This window comes from Cebus imitator, unplaced genomic scaffold, assembly GCF_001604975.1.
Source record: "Cebus imitator isolate Cc_AM_T3 unplaced genomic scaffold, Cebus_imitator-1.0 Scaffold78, whole genome shotgun sequence".
Lineage (NCBI taxonomy): Eukaryota > Metazoa > Chordata > Mammalia > Primates > Cebidae > Cebus > Cebus imitator.
In genome coordinates this window covers 2084167-2107369 of record NW_016107393.1, presented here as the reverse complement: position 1 = coordinate 2107369, position 23203 = coordinate 2084167, and the positions used below count along the sequence as shown (strand labels likewise).

General features: G+C 34.6%; 1 protein-coding gene and 1 long non-coding RNA gene across 2 annotated transcripts in view; both read left to right on the top strand.

Moving 5' to 3' along the window:
- Positions 1–23203, top strand: part of TTN (titin) — a 271326-nt gene that overhangs the window by 141327 nt on the left and 106796 nt on the right. The window contains 33 exon segments of the mRNA XM_037740043.1: positions 1019–1102; positions 1551–1625; positions 1740–1823; positions 1940–2017; positions 2379–2462; positions 2575–2658; positions 2767–2847; positions 2956–3039; positions 3122–3205; positions 3416–3505; positions 5015–5098; positions 5181–5264; positions 5400–5486; positions 5620–5703; positions 5828–5911; positions 6044–6121; positions 6737–6820; positions 7299–7388; positions 7661–7738; positions 11646–11759; positions 13041–13109; positions 15324–15404; positions 16286–16360; positions 16976–17065; positions 17497–17559; positions 17820–17909; positions 20134–20181; positions 20729–21130; positions 21287–21565; positions 21812–22087; positions 22225–22364; positions 22669–22795; positions 22889–23152. Of these exon segments, the coding sequence (XP_037595971.1) occupies positions 1019–1102; positions 1551–1625; positions 1740–1823; positions 1940–2017; positions 2379–2462; positions 2575–2658; positions 2767–2847; positions 2956–3039; positions 3122–3205; positions 3416–3505; positions 5015–5098; positions 5181–5264; positions 5400–5486; positions 5620–5703; positions 5828–5911; positions 6044–6121; positions 6737–6820; positions 7299–7388; positions 7661–7738; positions 11646–11759; positions 13041–13109; positions 15324–15404; positions 16286–16360; positions 16976–17065; positions 17497–17559; positions 17820–17909; positions 20134–20181; positions 20729–21130; positions 21287–21565; positions 21812–22087; positions 22225–22364; positions 22669–22795; positions 22889–23152 (3699 nt within the window).
- On the top strand, positions 8238–11214 carry LOC119471903. The gene is made up of 4 exons (XR_005201002.1): positions 8238–8309; positions 10196–10279; positions 10517–10597; positions 11149–11214. It is a non-coding gene; the product is annotated as an uncharacterized LOC119471903 (long non-coding RNA).

Here is a 23203-nt window from a genome sequence, read left to right as displayed (position 1 = left end):
GCCTCCCAGAATGTCCTCCAACCAAACCAAAAATAATTCCAGTTAAAGCTGGAACTCTCCTCTCAGTGTTCATTTGCATCTCTCATAGTCTTTTATTTTTCAAGCATCATACATTTTTTTTTATTTTGAATATCTTTAGACAAGTCAAAACATGAAAAAGCTTTAAAACTTCCAGAATAGTAATTTAATTATAACACTTACGGTATTCTGCAATTTAAAGATTTTCCGAATATTTTGATTTTTTTTCTCAGTCTGGAATCTTTTGGTTGTTCTCCTCTCCTAAACTTGAAAAACACTCACCTTTTTAAAGTGCCTAAAATGTGAATGCAAAAAGAAGCCAATCTACATTTATTGAAATGGCTTTAATTTTGTTTTTCTCAAAGTAATAGTTAGAGGTATAGCATTAATTATAATTAATGTTTCCACTTTCCATGATCTAATTTTCTATGCATCTACCATTCCAAGAAATAAAATTACTAATATTGATAGTGCCTGAAGTGACCAAAAAAACAGCTGCTCATAACCAAATATTCACACTGCTACAAAAGACTCCAATTCTAGGGGAAGGGAGTGCAAGAAGGTTCCCATCTGGAATGTTCTATATGTGCAGTTATGATGAAAACTCTTTACTGCTCTTCATAACTCCAAAGTACAATGCATTCGTGTCTTTAAAGTGCCTGAACCACCTCGAGAAGTTGTCCCTGTAAAGGAAACACCCATGGCTGCTCCCCTTGAAATTGAAACACCTCCCACTAAAGGTATCATTCATCCTGTCATTCCTTCCTTCATTTATTTAATAGCATTTAATAGTGCTTAGTATGTACAGGGTGCTAGGGAACCGGAGAATAATAAACAAAGACAAATAATATTTGGTTCCTGTCCTCAAGAGTTTATACCTCCTCAGATTTTTTTAAGGAATCACCTTTGTAGCCGTAAAACGTCATTTTAGTTCAGCTCATATAATTAATGTCTCCACTGATCCTTTTAACCTCTAACCATAATACTAATATCTTCAAAGCACCAGAAGCTATGAAGGAAGTTGTTCCTGAAATGAAAATATTTGAGGATGTTCCCGAAGAGCCAGAAATTCCACCTATGAAAAGTACGTTACCTCTGAACAAATGTGGAAGAAGAACTTATCAGTCCTTTGCTCTTAAAACTATGTTTTTTCCTAATATTCTTCATAAATTCTAAATATAAACATACTAATATCTTTAAAGTGTCTGAGATTCTACAAGAAGTTTCCTCTAAAATATATATATTTGTGGCTGTTTCTGCCAAAATAGAAAACCCTTCTGTGGAAAGTATTCATTCAACAAATGTCTTATAATGTGAGTGTACAGTGTCGCGAGAGCTCTGTGAGGTTCTGGAGAATGGGGAGCACGTCTTCTCAAGGATCCACTAACCCCTTAAAAGACTTAGCCTAGTGGTAGAGCAAAGAGAAGATGGAGGGAAGAGAAAAAAATGTAGTTATATTTGCTAAGTTATTGTGGCTACTGTTATCATTAATCATTTTAACTCTTAAATGTGAACTACTAATATCTTTCAAGTGCCCCAAGCTCCTCAAGAAATTGTTTCTGCAAAGAGAGTTCCTTCCAAAAAAAGAGAACCCCCATCAGTTAAAGGTACAAGTTACCATGCTCTCAGGCTCAAGAACTAGTTCTTGTAGTTTTGAAAATATTTTTGCTATTCCTAGTGATCTGCATAATACTAAACATAAAACTACAAATTTCTTAAAGTGCTTGAAGCTCCCCAAGAAATTATCCCTGAAAAGAAAACGCTTGTGGTTCCTCTCAGAAAGCCTGAAGTCCTTCCTGATGAAGGTAAATCTTGCCGGAAGTTTAGACGGGTGGGAAAATGTTTTGTCTTTTATAAATGTGTTTCCTGATTTTGTTGATTCTTGTAACTTCTAAATGTAAAATTCTTAATATCTTCAAAGTGCCAGAGGCTCTCAAAGAAGTTGTCCAGGAAAAGAAAGTGCATCCTCCCCAAAGGGCTGAAGTTGTACCTGTCCAAGGTACATTCTTAACTGTCCCTTTACGGTGGGATAGTGGGTCGGGTGTTAGAAAAGACCACCTTTCCAGCCTTGAAAGTTATTTTGATGTGTACATGTGAATCATGTCTGTGTTGACTCTTGTGACTCAAGTGTAAATGTATTAATATCTTCAAACTGCCTGAAGATCCCAAAGAAATGGCTACCAAAAAGAAAGTACCAGAAGTTCCTCCTCTAAAATTTGAAACATTACCTATTATGGGAACTTGTTTCGCTGATCTCAGGCTCTGGGGGAAAAAATAGTTCTTTTGTTCTTGAAAATGTCTGTGTATCTATCTAGTCATGTCTGTATTTTCTGAGTGTAAAAATACTAATGTCTTTCAAGTACATGAAGCTCCCGAAGAGATTATCCCTGAAAAGGAAGTGTTGAGGGTGCCTCCTAAAAAGCCAGAAGTCCCACCTGTTAAAGGTATTTGTCACTGACTTTAGGCTTCAGAAGATCTAATTCTTCTGCTCTTGAAAACATTTTGTTCTACTGGTCTTCATAACACCTAAATGTAATTTCACTAATATCTTTTAAGTGCCAGAAGCTTCCAAAGAGGTTATCCCTGAAGAGAAAGTGCCCTTGGCTCCTCCTAAAAAGCCTGAAGCCCCACCCATTAAAGGTAGTTGCCAGTGACCTTAGACTTCAGATCTCATTAATTTTTTCTTGAAGATATTTTTTCTAGTGGTCTTCATAACTTCTAAATGTAATTTCACTAATATCTTCTAAGTGCCAGAGGCTCCCAAAGAGGTCGTTCCTGAAAAGAAAATGCCAGTGCCTCCTAAAAAGCTTGAAGCCCCACCTGTTAAAGGTATGTCCCTGGCTTTAGACTTCAGAAGATCTATCTCTTCTGCTCTGGAAAATACTTTTCTAGTGGTCTTTAAAATGCCTAATTGTGATTTCACTAATATCTTTTAAGTGCCTGAGGCTCCTAAAGAAGCTGTTCCTGAAAAGAAACTGCCAGCAGCTCCTCCTAAAAAGCCTGAAGTCCCACCCACAAAAGGTAGTCCCCTTCATGTCACTGTGTTTGATACTTTTTGTTTGTCTCTACTTTGTCTAATAATGAAAAACTAATATCTTTAAAGTCCCAGAGGTGCCAAAGGCAGCTGTCCCAGAAAAGAAGGTTCCTGAAGTTATTCCTCCCAAACCGGAAAGTCCTCCCCCTGAAGGTAATGCCAAAGCTATACAAGCTATAGGAGAAAAATAACTGTTATTTTAACTAGGAAATTATATGTTAAAAATCCTACTACATAAAGATGAAATAATTCTAAAGAAAACAAATGTCAGCCGCTATCCAAAATATTTTGGTATATGCTTATATGCAATAGGCATCCATTGTTTTCGCCTTTTCTAAACACAAATTACAAATATCTTTGAAGTGCCTGAAGTGCTGCCACCGAAGGAAGCCATCCCAGAAAAGAAAGCACCAGTGCCTCCTCCCAAAAGGCCAGAAGCTCCGCCTCCTAAAGGTAGGTGTCCTTACACATTGTCAGTCGGGGGGCCGGGAGAAAGAGTGCACAGAAGTGTCTGCCAGTCTCACAAATTGTATTTGCTTGGGTAAATGTGGAGTTGATATTCCCCTTTATAGTTTCTAACTAAAAGATACTAATATCTTCAAAGTTCCTGATGCTCCTAAAGAAGTTGTACTTGAAAAGAAAGTATCTGTGGCTGTGCCCCCAAAACCGAAAGCCCCACCTGCAAAAGGTATTTATTCCCACTCCTCTGTTAAGAAAAACTTATTGTCTGTACCCCCACAATCATTGTAATATATGCCTTCGCCATTTATAAATTATAAAAATACTAATATCTTTCAAGTTCCTGAAGCTGCTCAAGAAGTTGTCCCAGAAAAGAAAATTCCCAAGGCACCGATCAAAAAACCAGAAGCTCCCCCAGTTACAGGTACATGTCAGCTCAACCTTATCCTGCAGAAGAAATCTCTCTTCCATTCTTGAAAACAATTGAGACCATTGCTCTTCGTTAACCTAAGTATAAAACTACTAATATCTTTCAAGTGCCAGAAGTTCCTCAAGAAGCCGCAGAAAAAGAAATTCCCGTGGCTCCACCCAAAAAACCAGAAGCTCCAATTGTTCCAGGTACACGTTAGCCCTGACTTCACTGTGCAGAAGAGATATCTTTTCCAATACTGAAAACAATTTTAGCCCATTTCTCTTCATTAGCTTAAGTTTAAAACTACTAATATCTTTCAAGTGCCTGAAGTTCAAGAAGTTGTCCCAGAAAGGGAAGTTCCCAAGGCTCTGCCCAAAAAACCAGAAGCCACACCTGCCACAGGTATTTCTCACCCCAGCCCTTTTTCTGCAGAAGAAATATCTCTTTTGATCTTAGAAATACTTTAGCTCATTTTTCTCATTAACCTAAGTGAAAAACTACTAATATCTTTTAAGTGCCTGAAGTTTCACAAGAAATTTTCCCAGAAAAGAAAACACTGGTACCTCTCAAAAAGCCAGAATTTCCACCTGTTACAGGTACTTGTCATTTGACCATAAGCTTCAGAAGTTCCAATTCCTCTGCTGTGTAAGATATTTTTCTAGTAGTCTTCATAGCTCTACATGTAACTTTACTAATATCTTTTAAGTGCCAGAGGCTCCCAAAGAAGTTGTCCCTGAAAAGAAAGTGCCAGTGCCTCCTCCTAAGAAGCCTGAAGCCCCACCTGTTAAAGGTATTTGTCATTGACTTTGAGCTTCAGAAGATCTATCTCTTCTACTCTTGAAAATATTCTTCTCGCGGTCTTCACCATGCCTAAATGTAATTTCACTAATATCTTCTAAGTGCCAGAGGCTCCCAAAGAAGTTGTCCCTGAAAAGAAAATGCCAGTGCATCCTAAAAAGCCTGAAGCCCCACCTGTTAAAGGTATTTGTCCCTGGCTTTAGACTTCAGAAGATCTATTTCTTCTGCTCTGGAAAATACTTTTCTAGTGGTCTTCAAAAGGCCTAATTGTGATTTCACTAATATCTTTTAAGTGCCTGAGGCTCCTAAAGAAGTTGTTCCTGAAAAGAAACTGCCAGCAGCTCCTCCTAAAAAGCCTGAAGTCCCACCCACAAAAGGTAGTCCCCTTCATGTCACTGTGTTTGATACTCTTTGTTTGTCTCTACTTTGTCTAATAATGAAAAACTAATATCTTTAAAGTCCCAGAGGTGCCAAAGGCAGCTGTCCCAGAAAAGAAGGTTCCTGAAGCTATTCCTCCCAAACCGGAAAGCCCTCCCCCTGAAGGTAATAATGAAACTATTCAAAATAGTGTTTTTAGAAACATAAATTCCTTAGTGTTGTAAAAAATGGTTTTCTTGCACAAACTATTTCATGTCTTTTAGTCAATTCTGGCATTAAAATGAGCTCATGTCTTTAAAGTGTTCGAGGAGCCTGAGGAAGCTGCCCCAGAAGAGCCTCCTGCTCCTGCTGAAGTGGAAGAGCCAGAACTGGCCAAGCCTCCACAAGGTACTTAGCAAGAAACTGCTGGGACACCTCGGCCGCTCTTTCCCCTTCCTGCCCTGATAATTCTGGGCACTCTGAGCTTTTGTCTTGTTTCTCAATCTTCACTCTTTCTAAAACATACCTTGCAATTCTTTAGTGACCGTGCCACCTAAGAAACCTGTCCCAGAAAAGAAAGCACCTGCTGTCGTTGCCAAAAAACCTGAACCACCACCAGTGAAAGGTATTTCTCACTGACACTAGCTTCCTAAAATTGTCTTTAAAGTGTCATATTCCACTGTTCTGCTTCATGATTTTCATATGTCATTGAAACCATGAGCTTCAAAAACTACTAATATCTTTTATAGTACCCGAGGTGCCCAAGGAGGTTGTTCCTGAAAAGAAGGTGCCTCCAGTGGTTCCCAAAAAGCCAGAAGCCCCACCAGCTAAAGGTACATGTAGCTGTTGATGGTTTGATGGAGGTGGATGCAGCCCCCAGCTTCTAAAATGGTTTTGTTCTATGTAAATGTGATGAATGTTTACTGGTGATTCTTTCTAATGTTAAAATACTAATACCTTTGAAGTGCCTGAAGTTCCAAAAGAAGTTGTTCCAGAAAAGAAAGTAGCCGTTCCCAAAAAGCCAGAAGCCCCACCAGCTAAAGGTACATATAGCTGTTGATGGTTTGATGGAGGTGGATGCAGCCCCCAGCTTCTAAAATGGTTTTGTTCTATGTAAATGTGATGAATGTTTACTGGTGATTCTTTCTAATGTTAAAATACTAATACCTTTGAAGTGCCTGAAGTTCCAAAAGAAGTTGTTCCAGAAAAGAAAGTAGCTGTTCCCAAAAAGCCAGAAGCCCCACCAGCAAAAGGTACACATCACTAATGAGATTCTGCAGAAAAGCACCTACCCTTGTCTAAAAAGTCACCTATTATCGAACCCTTTATTTGATAATCCTCTTAAATTCACAACTACAAATTGTCATACTGAATTTTTAGGGTGTAAATGTTTTTTAATAACAACATTGACTTTTTAAAAGCGACGCATTTACTTATTACAAGCACTGGAAAAGTTTACTGTCATTTTTTTAAATTCTTGATAGGCCATATTTTCCTCCCCACTCTAAGAAGATCCAAAGACGGATCACTGACCTTATTGTGAAATTTGTTCTTGGGATCTGTCCCTGGGTTGTTTGAGCAAAATGTGAAGTAGATGTGATATAAATTTAATATACTTCTCAACTACTCATAAGAAAGACTAATTAATATCTTTAAAGTGCCAGAAGTGCCAAAGAAACCTGTCTTGGAAGAGAAACCAGCTGTTCCTGTTCCAGAAAGAGTGGAGTCACCTCCCCCAGAAGGTACATGTGAGACCGATATTAATGACCTTGCCACTTGTGACTATTTCTAATTTAAGCTTTGTTCTTCATCTTTCCTAACTCATTATTTCTTGGTGATTTTCTAACTTTTAATTATTTGTCTTAATTCATCATTCTAAATTAGCTCCAATCTCAAATCTATTTTGGATTATTGGTCCGCAGTATCCACATAAGTCATAGTAAGCTGTATTAAACAAAGCTTCTCTAGTGTACACAGAAAGTAAGACAGGAGAACTAATAATTATAAATGACATTAAACACTAAAATGGCTTTGCAAGCATTCAAATCAATAGACAAAGAAGTCAGTGCAAATGAGATAGATTTTATCTTAGCAAAAATAAGAAAAGGTATTAATTGAAACAAAGGAAGAAATCAAAATTACTATTTATTGTGTTTAGTGTTTGTCCATCTTAGAATATTGTTCCATACATTGAAATAAAATTAACTAATATCTTTAAAGTATATGAAGAACCTGAGGAAATTGCTCCTGAAGAGGAAGAGCCCATTCCTGTTGCAGAAGAGGAGGAACCAAAGGCCCCACCTCCAGCAGGTACAAGGCAGAATCCACTGTGTGAGAAAATACAGTCATTTCATTTTTGTGTCTACATATCTTCTTTTAAGGCAAAGTATCAGTCTTGTATCTCATTGTCTGGAATTTGAATACATTAACCAGAACAAAAGTTATTTCTGCACATAAAACTTTGATCTCACAGAATTTTACAATGTGCATACTAAGAAATATGTGTGGTTTTAAATTCATTCATAAGCATTAAACTTTTCATTGTAATTAACTGACTCTGAAAGAAATTTCTATTATTCAAGTGCCAGAAGAGCCCAAAAAAATCGTCCCAGAGAAGAAAGTTCCTGTCATCAAAAAACCAGAAGCGCCGCCTCCTAAAGGTACTCATGTTAAAATGAATACTTCATTTTTGTGGTGTCTACAATTTTACACTCTTTTCTTATTGTATGCTGTGTTGTACTATATGTTTGCTAATGCTTATCTATATGTTATGGTGTTGAATAAACTTGTATGTATATCTTACGCCTTGCAACTTTATATTATTAAATGCTACTAATATCTTTAAAGAACCTGAGCTGCCAAAGAAAGTTGTCCCAGTGAAGAAGGTCCCAACTGTGAAGAAACCAGAAACACCAGCAGGTAAAGGTATTTGCATCATCACTGGCATCATAAAAAAGAAAGTACTCTGATATCTTAAGGTGGAAATCCAATAAGTTGTCCTCATTGTTGTTGCATAACTAAGGGCAAAGTTTCCTTATTTTGTTTTCATTAATTTTAATGCTGCTTCAATAAATACAGGTTTTTTATTCTTAATATTTTTAAATGTTTTAAAATTCTGTTTTTAAAACAAAACTAATATCTTCAAAGTGCCTGAGGTGCCCAAGAAACTTGTTCCAGTAAAGAAGGAACCTGTGCCTGTTACCAAAAAACCAGAAGTTCTTCCAGAAAAAGGTACCTACCATGAAGAAAAGGTTGATTTCTCTAGCTGCTATTTAAGCATTTATAGTTCTTAGAGCAAAACATACTGAGTGTGAATTTATATAAAAACCACATTTCACAGAAAAAGGGAAAACAATGAAGGAAAAGAAAAAATGAAACAGACAAGCAGGAGTGAAATGAATGGGATTCAGTTGTGCTGTGATATATCACATGGTTACAACTGGTAAAAAAGAACCTTCTTTCATTCAATGTGTAGAACAGCTCAATTCAACATATTTTATTGAATGTTGACCATTAACAAGACACCATATTAGAAAAATTAAGGCCTGCTTCTGTCTTCAAATAATGTAAACCACGTAAGAGGATAGAAAAATAACATCACTCTAATATAGACAGGAAGTGATTACATGTAGCAAGTGAATACAAAGGGCTGCAGAAACACAAGGCAAGAAGAGATTACTTTCAGGCAGAGGCATCTTGAGACGCTGTGTGGAAGAATTGAGTTTAAATTTTGATAAACTTTTACATGTATAAATTGAGGAAATGAGGCTGGATGTGGTGGTTCACACCTGTAATCCCAGCACTTTGGGAGGCCGACGTGGGTGGATCACTTGAGTTCAGGAGTTCAAGAGCAGCCTGGCCAACATGGTGAAACACGGCCTCTACTAAAAATACAAAAATTAGCTGGGCATGGTGATGCATAACTGTAATCCCAGCCACTTGGGAAGCTTAGGCAGGAGAATCACTTGAATTTGGGAGACGGAGGTTGCAGTGAGCCGAGAACGTACCACTGCACTCCAGCCTGGGTGACAGAATGAGCCTCTGTAGAAAGAGGAAGGGAGGAAGGGAGGGAGGGAAGAGGAAGGAAGGAAGGAAGGAAGGAAGGAAGGAAGGAAGGAGGGAAGGAGGGAAGGAGGGAAGGAGGGAAGGAGGGAAGGAGGGAGGGAGGGAGAGAGAGAAAGAGGGAGAGAAGGAGGGAGGGAGGGAGAAAAAAAAAGAAAGAAATTAAGGAAATGATATTCAAGTAAACTTACATAATTTGAGTATGTGTTGGTTGTGTAGTGTCTTGAAAGATAATACCAGATATAAAGATGGGGTCATACTTTGAAGTATTTCAAATGCCAGTAAAAGGCTTGTACTTTTTCTATAGGCAATAGGAAGCTTCAAAGGTTTTGAAGTAGGCATACATATTAATAGGATTTGGCCTTTAGAAAGATAACTGGCAGCAATTTTAGCTACTAAATAGTAAAGAACCATTGCAATTACTTAAAGTCATTAAGAATTGGACAAGATCCGTTGTGGTAGAAATGAAACGGGGGATTAGGTTTGAGAGAGATGGAGACTGAGTGACCTCCGACCATTATCAAAACCATTAGGGAAATTGAGGAGCCCAAGATCATTGTAAGGTTTAAAGCTAGATGGCCAACAAAATGGTTCATTGGGTCTCTGAACTAATGTTAGAAGAAGGTGGTAGATGTATTTTTCACCTTTAAAGCATGAAAGTTGGGAGCGTGCATCAGGAGCTTAAGAAAGAGATCAGGCCTAGAGATGTGGATCTTAAAGTCATTCCCATGGAAGTAAGAGCTGAGTGTGCAGGAACAATTACTCAGAAAAAGTAGAGAAAAATTTTTTAAGTGTCAAAGTTACACCAGTGGGAAAAGATCTTCATTTAAAGGTACACAGAAGACTAGAAGCAAATGACAAAAAGGATGAGAAAATTCATATATAAACTCAGGGTGTCTAAAAGGGTACTGTGCCTCAGAAGCCATTTTCCCCATGAAGTCTTCTAAGATGAAGCTCTTGCCCCTGCATTCTTTGCCTGCTCTTTAGACTCTTGCATGTCTTCTAAATTCTTAATCGTAAACAAAGTAGTAAGTAAACAAATCGTATCTTTAAAGTGCCCAAAGTGCCCAAGAAAATCATCCCAGAAAAGGAAGTGCCTCTACCTATCCCTGCAGAGCCAGAAGCTCCACCTGCTGAAGGTACACGGACTCTCCATAAATCTTGGAAAGATGACAATTGTCTTCATCCTCTTGCTTTGATTGTAGATGAGTCTTATGTATTTGTCTGTCTGTCATATGTATTGAAGTTACTGATATTTGGGGGTCATCTGAATAATATGTTATAGAGTGTTACTTAATGTAAGTAGGTGGATAGAATAGCAGTTGTAATATTCTATTCTAAATATAATCTAAAATAAAACACTGTGTTTTTTAAAGTGGAAGAGACTCCTGAGGAAATAATATATGAAGAAAAAGCATCTATAACCATTGGTAGAAAAGAGACTCCCCCTGTTGAAGGTATACATACATATATATAAATTTTTTTAATCTCTTGAAGATTCCTGTTAGAATCACAAAAGCATTTACAGGACAATATTCTTTCTTGAAATTATATACAAAAGCAGTCTAGCATGTTTGACTGCTTTACTTTTTAAATAGTTACACTTCTTTCGAGTTAGAATCTTTAATTTGGTTTCTCTTGTTGGTACTTATAAATTCCAAAAGATACAGTTTACTGAAGCAAAATGGAATAATTGCCTTGGATTCTCAAATGATAACATAGTATCAAATTTTAAAAGTCATCTCATTTGCCATCAATATACATTGAATAAGCTAATTAATAGGCAGTTCAAGTATAATAAAATGGAAATCTTTTTATTATATGAATTGTATATTTTTATTTATATATATGAATAAAAATATACAATTTTATTTATATATATAATCTTTTATTATATGAATTGCATATTTTTATTTTGTGACTAATCTTTGCATCAATGTGAAATTTGTATGTCTTTTTGAAGAACTTTACATTACAATCTTATATTCTTTGTCAACATTCTTTAAAGAACGTGAAATTGAAAAGTACATTAAACCTGAAGAGCCTGAACCTGAACCACAGCCTGAAGAAATACCAGTAAAAGGTATTAAATCTGGTGGACTTAAATCTTCTTTATCATATTCTTTCTCTTGAAATATATATGGTTTATGTTGTTGTGCATATGTAGTAGGTCTGTTTCCATCTGTATGTAAAGTATTCTTTGTTAAATGTGAACCTCATTCTTAAGTTTCCATGTAACTTGTACTATTTATCTCATGTCAATTGTGACTTGTCTGGAGGCTTTGTATGTTGTTGTTATTGGTGACTTTGCTTTGTTTCTCACCATCTGTGTAAAGTGTTGATATTTTTATGTTCTATGTTTTATGTTGAATATTGATATTATGTACCTTAAAAGGCAAATGTTGTACTTCATTTATATATATATATATAAATTTCTATTGAATATACTACATATCCACATGCTAACATATACATATACTAATACCTCTAAAATACTCTTTCAAGAACCTGAACCTGAAAAGAAGGTTATTGAGAAACCAAAACTCAAACCAAGGCCCCCAGCTCCTCCACCTGCTCCACCTAAGGAAGATGTAAAGGAGAAATTATTCCAACTTAAAGGTAAAAAATGCCACTTCCAAAGTTTTATTAGCCTGCTTCAAACTTCTATCCAGACATCTGAAATGATGCTTGCCAGAAATGTATGACTTTTAGAAGTGTGTCCTTTCAGACATGATTGTACTGTGAGATTGCATAGAGCTGCGTCTTCTGCTGCCCCATGGTTCCTGGGTTGCTTGTCATGCCATGCCTGCTGCTGCAAATGTCAGAAAGTACATTGATAGCATCATCCAGGATATCTGAATGCAGGAGCTGTCCAATTAACTTTCTTTTTTGGAGTGGGGAGAAAAAGTTTTCTGATTTCAAAGCCTGATTGCTATGCATATCGTTGAGGTCTTATGCATAGGGAATGTATAAGAAATCTTTGCAAGATATTTTTAATATTTCAGTAACAAATTTATATAAAAGCCAAAACTTTGCTCTTAAAGAATTGCATGTGCTTTTAAATATATTACAAGTAATATAGTTATGATTTCCAATAGCTGATATGCACCTATATGTCATGAAAGGAAAGCATATGAATGACTTGTCACTGTTCCCCATCTTTTTTTTTTGTAACTTAATAAAAGCGTTCTATGTTGTTCTCAGGGGAGCTGGAAAGAGTGGTTATGAAGACAACTTCTCTTCCTACTTCTTATATTTTGATTTTTCTATGAGTTGACACAATGTTACTTAATTTTTTAAATATCAACTTCTTTAAAAGCTGAAATAAACTGGCAGAAACATATTATTCTTATTTTAATAAAAAGTTGTCTTGTGATGTCATGTGATTCCCCAATCTAAAATTATCTAGATATAATCTTAGATATGCACTTTCCCCATACAGACCTATGCATCTACAAAGCCAGAGTCTTCCAGCATTGCTCGAAGACACTGCTGCTGGTGATTCTTGCCCTCTACAACACTCCTGGCCAGTAGGGGGACTTTCTTGCATCTCTTGAAAGGATACCCATCTGTTGATTGACACTCCATGAGAACACACACAAAAATACATTTCCCTTAATGTAAAATGTATAGTCAAAGGAAAATTTCTTCCTCCTGTGAATAACAAAAATTGTCTTCTTTCTCTACTGGTCTTTAATTAACTACCGAACTTTGGAGTAAAACTACAGTCTGTTTTCATAGTTCGAATGCTGCTTGTACATTCTTTGGAGACTGTTCTTGGCTGTTATTAATGCTTTCTGGTTATAAGCAAAGCTTGGTTTTGATTCTTGAAGCAGAAAGTTAATCACTTGATTCAGATTAAATATACAAATAATAAAAGTAAGATTATATTCTTTAAAGCTGTTTCAAAGAAGAAAGTTCCTGAAAAACCTGAGGTTCCAGAAAAAGTGGAGCTTACACCTCTGAAAGGTATTTCACAGGCTGAAAAATATATTCTTATGTAGTAGTCCTTCTCCTGACTTCTCACTCTTTCTGCCTCCATTGAATGTTCTCTCTCTCTCTTTTTCAGTGATCAGAGAGTAGTCCCATTCATTTCTTATGTTTCTGTGGCTTTCACAGTCCTGGCTCATGAGTGTGGCTTCCATTGTTTCCCATCCATTTCATACATTGTATAGACATGGCCTATCTTTGTCTCATCTACATGTCTTCTTGCATTTTCCTAAACTTAAAAATATCAAATTTTACTGGTTAACCAAAATTGATATCAAGAGACATATAAGGTTAAAATGTTGAGAGCTAGTAGTAAAATGTTTTGACATTTCACCTGATACAAGCATTTTAGCCAGTGTTATAGGTACTGAAAATAAGTCCTATCCTCCTTTAATATTATTATGGTTATTTGCAGGGATTTCCTTAGGACTTTCGTGACACTTTCTTCTCACTGACTCTAAGGCATTCTCTGAAGTGTACACAGCTCACATTTCAAAAAAAGTTATTATTAGTGTAGGTAATTTTTCTAAAAACAGTATTTTCCCTAATAAGTTCGCATCTAAAATTAGACCCTAAAGAAAAATAAATGAATCTTAAGAGTCTAGAAAGCAACTATCAAAACTAAACAATTTTTCTAGTGGGTAGCGGTGTTCTGTTCAAGTAATCAACACATTCAGACCTAGAAATTAAGACTGTTTCTGGTAACTCTGAAATTTTGGGAAACAAAATCACCCATATGAATATACATTTCCTAATTCATAAAGAGGAGATTACAAAATAATATTATCATGGATATTGATCATATACATTAAAATATCACATAATCACATATAATGACTTTAAAAATAATAGATACAATGGTATGTTCTCAAACATCAAGATTTTTAAAATAAAATAATAATGCAAAAATGCACAGATATATTTTTACTATGTCAATTACATCAGTAAAGCAAATCTATATTATGCCTCCCCACTTTACGTTAATTAGAAGCATGCTCTTCTTTCTGGGTTTGAGCAATAAAAATAGTTACTAGGAAGACTGGTATTCTAAAATAGTATTGAAGGCTAGCAAAACTTATCCTGGATAAAATATGTAATGTTCAATGGGAAAATTTTTACTTAAAATATTTGAGTTTAGAAAAAAATGATTATTCAAAATGAAATACATATTTGCCTATTGTACACATAAATTTTTGAAATAAGAGTTAAGCAAAGTTATCTTTATCATACGAAAAACTAATGAATTACAAACATGTTTAAAGCACTAAATGGAAAGTTTTATAGAAATACCTAAAAAATTAAGATTTCTGATAGTGAGCAAATAGTTACATGCTACAAATAAATAAGGTTTTAAATTAGATTTTAATTGACATTAGTAGAGAGGAAAATGGTTTAATAATCGCCACATGTTCCTTTCTTTCCCCATTCAAATCTATGAGGGTCATAATAGCAAAAGAGGCTGCTTTATAAAATAGCGTCATCCACCATGCTCAGTATTCACTATAGACACAAAAGAAAATTAATTTTAAATTCCTTGGGTCCCTTAATTTGAACAAATTTAAGAACATTTTCTTATTAATGAAAAGTGAGCTTCCAACACCAGCTTTGAAATTTTATATTTCTATAATTTTAAATATTTTATCCATTATTATTTCAAAAAAGAAATATTAAGAAAGGATATTCTTTTTCTGTTCAAAAAGTGAGATATGGCCCTTCCCCAGCATTAAAGTCACAAACCGGAACCCTTGGCCACCTTCTCCCCTCAGTGGAGAAGACTGAATGATTGCACTAATACTTGCCAGTATAATTTTAATGTATTTAATATTTGGGGAGATAAGGATGTAGATTTGGATGATCTACAATGGCAGTTTGGAACAAAGATGCTGTCAAAAACCCTGTAATTTGATAAAAAATTCGTAAAGTCAGTATAGAACAACATCCTCTATACTCATTTAAAATGAATACATTTGCCTGCAGGTAATGAAGTTGAATTTCATCACAAGGCTGTATAGACATTTGCAGAGGAGATAACTCAAAATATATCATTTAAACTTAAATTCTGTGGTATTTATATGCAGCAAAAATTGTTACTTAATTCACTACAGTTATCTAGTTTTAGGAAAGACATTCTTCTTGTTGAAATTCTATTTTTATATGAATTCACTTCAAAATTTGAAATCATATTCTTTTAAGTGCCTGGAGGTGAAAAGAAAGTTCGCAAATTACTTCCTGAACGTAAACCTGAACCAAAGGAAGAAGTTGTTCTGAAAAGTGGTATAGTATTTTTCAACTGTTCCGTCAGCGTTAAGTATACTTTAAAAAATGAACTGGAAAGCTCACAAATGTTTCTGTCTCTTGGTTTTCTTTGAACTGGTTCCCTATATATCAAAATTCGTAGTTTCACTGAAAATTAAGAAAAATGTCATTTCTAAATTTTTTTTTAAAAAAGACGAAATTTTGTGAGCATTCACAGTATTTTGAAATTTAAAATGTTAACAGACATAACTAAGTTGATAATATTCTAAACTAACAACAACCATGACTGCCATTTTCATAATCAAACTGTGTAGTAAAATACACTAAACCTATTAAATACCTTACATAAAACTACTTTAGCTTAAATTCAACATTCAGTTTTAAAGTGTGACACAGGATCACCACAACTAATAAATAACATTTTTCAAAAAACTAAACATATCTTTCTGATTAAGAAAATATTAAAGAATGAGAAGGAAGATAGTCAAATGAAAAATTAAGTTCTAACATGTCTTCACATAGAATTACTGATTTCTAGGCTGCATTTCTTTAGATATCTCTGCTTAAGTAAACTTTCTACTTATTTGTATACTCATTAAATCATTAACATTGAATTATTATTAGAATTCGTTGCTATTCAAATTATTCATTTTGTGTTGGAGCTGTTTCTGCCACAGAAACAACGTGACTTTGAATGCCATTATACTTCACATAACAACGTGATTTAAAAAAAAAAAAAAAAAAAAAAACCTTTAGTGTAAATGCTTACTTTCCAGAGTGTTAGGTAGCATGCTTTTTTTTCATTTTCCTTGCTTTGTACATTATTTGCATTTGTCAAGCTTATTCAACATCTTCATTAGTTTGTCTTGGTTTACATATAAACCTTTTTGTCTTTAAAGTTCTAAGAAAAAGACCTGAAGAAGAAGAACCTAAAGTAGAACCTAAAAAACTAGAAAAAGTTAAAAAACCTGCAGGTAGGAATCTCAGTGACTATTTGTAAGATTATCTTTTAACAAAATGGACATTTAACAAAAGGTTTATCATGTAAACATAAATGAAGTTAGATGTAAACATGGCTTCACTATTTCATCTGTGATGTAGTCTCTGTTTTCCATTGTCTGCTTTCTGTTTAATTATTTTTGCAGTAATTCCCAAATCCATTCATGTATTTCCCTGTACTTCATTCTTATTATTACTTTGCAACCTAAGTTCTTCCAGTAGAAATGAGTGTAATAATCAAGTGACTATTCATGGGAGGGTGTCAGCAAAGGCTTCATAAACTCTGGGGGCTTTTAAATGGGTTGGCTTTTATCATTAGCCTATTCTCAAAGTGTATAATTATTGGGAACTATTATAGAAGTGATTTAGAAGAAGAGAGCTATGGGGAGTGGAAGGCAAGTGGATGGAATAAAAGGAAGAAAAATAAATGGAAGCAGAGTCAAGAAAATAAAATAGAAATTAATTGATAAACTGTAAGTTTCTTTAAAAAGCCATTAATAGAGCTTTTGAAAAATAAATTGATATTTCAGATGAGTTGCTTCCTAAATATTCAAATATTAGCATTAAAAAATAATCTTATTATCTTAAAGTACCAGAACCACCACCTCCAAAACCTGTTGAAGAGGCTGAAGTACCTACAGTTACAAAAAGGGAAAGGAAGATTCCTGAACCAACTAAAGGTATAAATCCTGCTGGCATTCTTAGTTGCTTCTAAAAATGCAAATACATATCATTTAAAATATAATTACATTGACATCAAGATTTGAACACAGGACCTTAATCTGTTCATCACATATGTCTTAATTTTCTTTACCATCTCACTCTCCTGTGCAATTGGATAATGATTACCCAGTTGCTAAATAAGTTACCAGAAAAGAAATGTGTTTATGGGCAATTAGATAAATAACAACATTAAAACCAAGAATTTGCTTTACTATATTTTCCACATATTTTGTTTAAAGTGAAAACTAATCAAATACTTGATTCGATAATTATATGTATATAAATTCTAATATCTTCCAATTAATATGTCAGCTTAATTTTGGTTTTGACTTCATGAAAAACTTCAAAAATCCTGTAATAATCTGTCCTCTACTCTGAATTATTTCAGTGCCTGAAATCAAGCCACCAATACCTCTCCCTGCACCTGAAGCAAAACCAAAGCCTGAAGCAGGTGAGCAAGCTTATCCTCAATGTCAACAGCATAATCCTTCTTGATTCACACACATAACATGTACTTAATAAAAGATAGTAGGTGGAAGTCAGTATGTAGCAAATGATTTCTAATGTCTCAATATGCTTACTGCTATATACTATTCTCTGAAAAACTAGTTATTTGAAGATTTCAAAATTATATCAGAAAAGTCAAACCAGCAAATAAGCTTTTAGGAAGTAGCAAATTGATGCATTAATGCAATGGACATCTCTCTACAGAAGTGAAAACAATCAAACCACCTCCTGTGGAACCCGCACCAACCCCCATCGCTGCCCCAGTAACAGTACCGGTGGTTGGAAAGAAAGCAGGTATTTATCCCGTAGCTTTCTTTTTCCTAGTTTGTTTTGGTGACTTAATAAAAGTATTCACACTTGATTAAAATTCAAGCCCTGTTTATGTTGCAACATAGTTTTCATTTCAACTGGAAGTTTGTGATAAGTTTCTACCTTTTCTTCATCTGATATCTTTTACCCACCTTGTCTCTTGCCCAGTGGATGAATATTGTGCTTTAATTGGAATGTATGTTCCTGGGTTGCACCATTTCTTTCATATGCTTTGAAGATGAATTAATGAATACGTTTAGGGCTGATGAAGATGACAGGCAGAGACCCTTTAAGAGCATACATACAAGAATCCCATGAAGCTTCAAATTTCCCTTATAACCTATTGGAACAATTTTTTTTAAAAAAAAAAAAGTCTATATATTGGGTTCTGGAAATGGATAGTATTGATGGTTGTATAACATTGTGAATATATTTCATGCAACTGAATTGAACACTTAAAAATTGCTAAAATGGTAAATTTTATGTTAGGTATATTTTATCACAATGAGAAAGAAAAAGAAAAGAGACTGCATGGTTCAGTCTTTCAATCTGTATGAGGATTTAGATCAATAATAACTTTCTTAAATATTCTAATTTAATGGTATAGATATCTCAAGTCCAAACTTAAAGCATCTATTAGTTGTATATGAACTATTTAGTATAGTTCTTCATTTAAGTGATAATATGGTATATAATTGATCAAAACTGGTTTGATGCATAATTGGTAGTCATTAATAAACACACATCCTATTTGACCTTTGACTTATTACCTGGGTGATGAGATCATTCATATCCCAAACCCCAGCATCATTAAATATATCCATGTAACAAAACTGCACATGCATCCCATGAATTAAAAATAAAAGTTGACATTTTTTTACAAAGAAAAAAACAACCAAACCAAAACCAAAACAAAGTAAATTTAAAGAAGGGGGAAATGCATATATTGATAAATTTTCTAAGATGTGAAGAATCTAAGATATTCAGTGTAATGCCTTGACAGTTTTTTCCTGTGGAAAAATGATCGTCTCCACTGATAAGACACAAAATAAAAAGTTCAGGATGAATTTTTAAAAAACTGTTTGTTACATTTCACAATGAGATGTGCTAGCACCTGGGAATAACATTTAGAAATATCCATAATCGTTTGACAGAGACATTTTTAAATCTAATTTCTGAAACTTATAATAAAAATTAGCTTACATCTTTAATAAATCAATAAATAAAACTATTCAGAAAAATTATATTTTTAAAATTATTCATTCAATAATTATATATTATATGTCATTTTATATTTATATTTTTATATAAATTATTTAGACTTTTTAAAATTATCTCAAAATATTTGGTGTGTATCACGTTTAATGACATGAAAAAACATACTATGTTCTTTTGTCTGTAGTTTAATTTTTAATATTTATATTTTGTCACTGATGTTTATGATTCCAGCATTATTCTTTTAAACTTTTATAATTTCAATGTAGTACTTTTATTATTCAGAAAAAGGTGATGAACTGCTATTGGTTAATTAAGTATGTATAAAAATAAAGCTATTCTCAGTTATCCTGGGGGCTGAAGTTAGAGAACTCGCTCCACAGTTTATACTGTCCCTATGTAATAATTGAATCAGACTCTAAATGTCAGAGCTCTATTGCTTCTGCTTTACTTCATTGTCTAATTAAGGGAAATCTTCAAAGAAACTCATATATGTGTGATACATAGACTCTTTTTCCTTAGTCTTCCCTGGATTTGTTTGTCTGCCCAATTTAGACATAAAAAGAACTTCTTTTTGGTAACTTCTCGGTCATTTCCCTTTCTCCTTTTTCTGACACTGATTTCTTATTGACAAAACCTTATTTCCTTGGTTCATATAATTAGCACACATATAAACATAAAATATTTTGCATAGCTAGGCAAGAGCAAAACTTTTCATCACAAGGCAACAGTAAGCCTTCCAAAAATGGGAAGAGAATAAGGCACTTGCTGAAAGAATTTTTAAATCGTAAATATGTTGGCAATTTAGCTTGATCTCTTCAATCTCAGAATATACCTTCCTTGAAATATTAATCTCAGAAGTCATATAAATGAAACCAATTTCTCTTTATGCATTAATATTTGTAATGGAACATGACTCACCTTCCATGGTTTACTATTAAACATGAAATAAGTCTGAAAATTGCTTAAATGCTGAGTTTTATTTTTATTTCAGAAGCCAAACCTAAGGAAGAGGCTGCCAAGCCAAAAGGTCCCATTAAAGGTGAGATTCGTTTTTCTAGTTCTTGCATTGTAACCTTCCACTCTGAATTTCCAAAGTCCATATTCAAGAGAAAAGAATTTTCAAAATTCCTAACAATTTTTATTATTTCTAATTGATTCTACTAAAACTAGCATGTTTTCTGGTATTTCAAATAATACTCTTTTAATATTATGCAAGTAGATATATGTAAATAATCAACTATATTTTAGCATAACAAATCCTATAAGTTCTTAGCCTCATTTTTCATATGCATGTTATTTATACATGGCAGATAAAATAATTAGACATTAATCTGGCTATTTTATACTTCAGATTAAAACTTGAGGAAAGGAGCATTTATTATTCATGGATTCCTTATACTATCTCATTTTCCTGTCTGAAAAAAGGCAATATAAATTAAACTGACCTTTCAATTGCCTGGTCTTTAATTTTCTGTTGTTGTTTTCTAATTGCTTTATGGCTGGTTTTATCCAGTAGGCAGCCAAGTATACATATTCTGACTCCTATGGAGATGCCAGATCAACTTTTTAATTTTACTTTGATTTAGGTGTAGCCAAAAAGACTCCTTCACCAATAGAAGCCGAAAGGAGAAAGTTAAGGCCAGGAAGTGGTGGGGAAAAACCTCCAGATGAAGCCCCGTTCACCTACCAGCTAAAGGCTGTGCCATTGAAGTTTGTGAAGGAAATCAAAGATATCGTCTTGACTGAATCAGAGTTTGTTGGCTCTTCAGCAATTTTTGAATGTTTGGTCTCCCCCTCCACTGCAATTACGACCTGGATGAAAGATGGTAGCAATATCCGTGAGAGCCCCAAGCACAGGTTTATCGCAGATGGTAAAGACAGAAAGCTACACATCATTGATGTTCAACTTTCTGATGCTGGTGAATACACCTGTGTTTTACGTTTGGGAAACAAAGAAAAGACCTCCACGGCTAAACTTGTTGTAGAAGGTAATTTCCAGTCTTCTGAATATAATCTATATTAGACTTGAATGTAACAAACCTTAGTAGTAGCTTGTATTGTAGTTTTACAAAACCTCTTATTTCCAAGTTTTATTTCATTGAAAATATTGTATGTATTGAAATATATACTGAAATTCTCCACAGAACTTCCTGTGCGTTTTGTAAAAACACTGGAAGAGGAAGTCACAGTGGTCAAAGGACAGCCATTGTACTTGAGCTGCGAGTTAAACAAAGAGCGTGATGTGGTCTGGAGGAAGGATGGCAAGATTGTGGTGGAGAAACCTGGCCGAATTGTGCCAGGTGTCATTGGCTTGATGAGGGCCCTGACTATCAATGATGCAGATGACACAGATGCTGGAACATACACAGTTACTGTGGAAAATGCCAACAACCTGGAGTGTTCATCTTGCGTAAAAGTAGTAGGTTAGTACTTTCCTGGGAGATTTTGTTCTGCTTATTATCACACTAGGAAAATGGAAGAAAGCACTTCGTTTCCCAGTATCACAATATCAGAAATCTTGTACCTAAGAGGGGAATATCAATATATCCTATAGTGTATTAATTATGCCCAATTTTGTAATTTTTTTCTATTTCTGAAATTTACTAAGGAAGCTATGTATAGTACTTGTTCAGATCTTAATCATTTTTTCTTATCTTGTTTTCATATAGAAGTCATTAGAGATTGGCTGGTGAAACCTATACGAGACCAGCATGTGAAACCCAAGGGGACAGCTATTTTTGCCTGTGATATAGCAAAAGATACTCCAAACATTAAGTGGTTCAAAGGATATGATGAAATCCCTCCAGAACCAACTGATAAGACTGAAATACTGAGAGATGGAAATCATCTATACCTCAAAATTAAGAATGCTATGCCAGAAGATATTGGTGAATATGCAGTGGAAATTGAAGGGAAAAGATACCCTGCCAAGCTGACACTTGGAGGTATGAAAATCTTACCTTTTATTCTCAAAGATAAGTTTTGTGTATGTGTAAGACCAGGTAACACACCAAAACACATAAGAGCAAAGCATTGTTGCATTGTCTAAAGCATTATGTTACTTCATCCCTGACCAATACAGAGCGTGAAGTTGAACTGCTTAAACCAATAGAGGACGTTACCATTTATGAGAAAGAAAGTGCAAGCTTCGATGCAGAAATCTCAGAGGCAGACATTCCTGGACAATGGAAACTTAAAGGAGAACTTCTAAGACCCTCACCTGTGAGTAATTTCACATTTTCAGTTGTTAGTCATACAAAATAACCACAGCCTATATTCAGGATCTACATCCTAGATTCAGATTGGAGTTCATAATAATGAAGTCTTCTAAAGTCTCCAAGGAGAAAAGACATTTTATGTATTATTTGTGTATAACTTGAACAACTTTTGTAAAATGTTATGACAGAATTCTCTCCTTACTTTTATTACTAGTAATTTTTAAGACTCTATAGAGATCATATTTGAAACATTTCTCCTACAGGGAATTTATGTCTTTCAAATGGTTACTAAAACTATTGTTTTTCAGACTTGTGAAATCAAAGCAGATGGCGGAAAACGCTTCTTAACTTTGCACAAAGTCAAACTGGATCAAGCTGGCGAAGTCCTCTACCAGGCCCTTAATGCATTTACAACTGCCATTTTGACAGTAAAAGGTATGGAGTTTTTAGAATTCAGGGAGTGGGCTCAACTTCATTACACATCCCTGTACATTCTGAAAAGCCTCATTCTTAATGTCTGATTTTCAGAAATCGAACTTGACTTTGCTGTGCCCCTGAAGGATGTCACTGTTCCAGAAAGGCGACAGGCTCGATTTGAATGTGTCCTCACCCGAGAGGCAAATGTTATATGGTCCAAAGGACCTGATATAATCAAGTCATCTGACAAATTCGATATCATTGCGGATGGAAAGAAACATATTCTTGTTATTAATGATTCTCAATTTGATGATGAAGGTGTCTATACTGCTGAGGTAGAGGGCAAGAAGACCTCAGCTCGGTTATTTGTCACAGGTAAGAGAGCTAATGAGATCTGTGACATCCCATAAAGGCATACAAACCTAT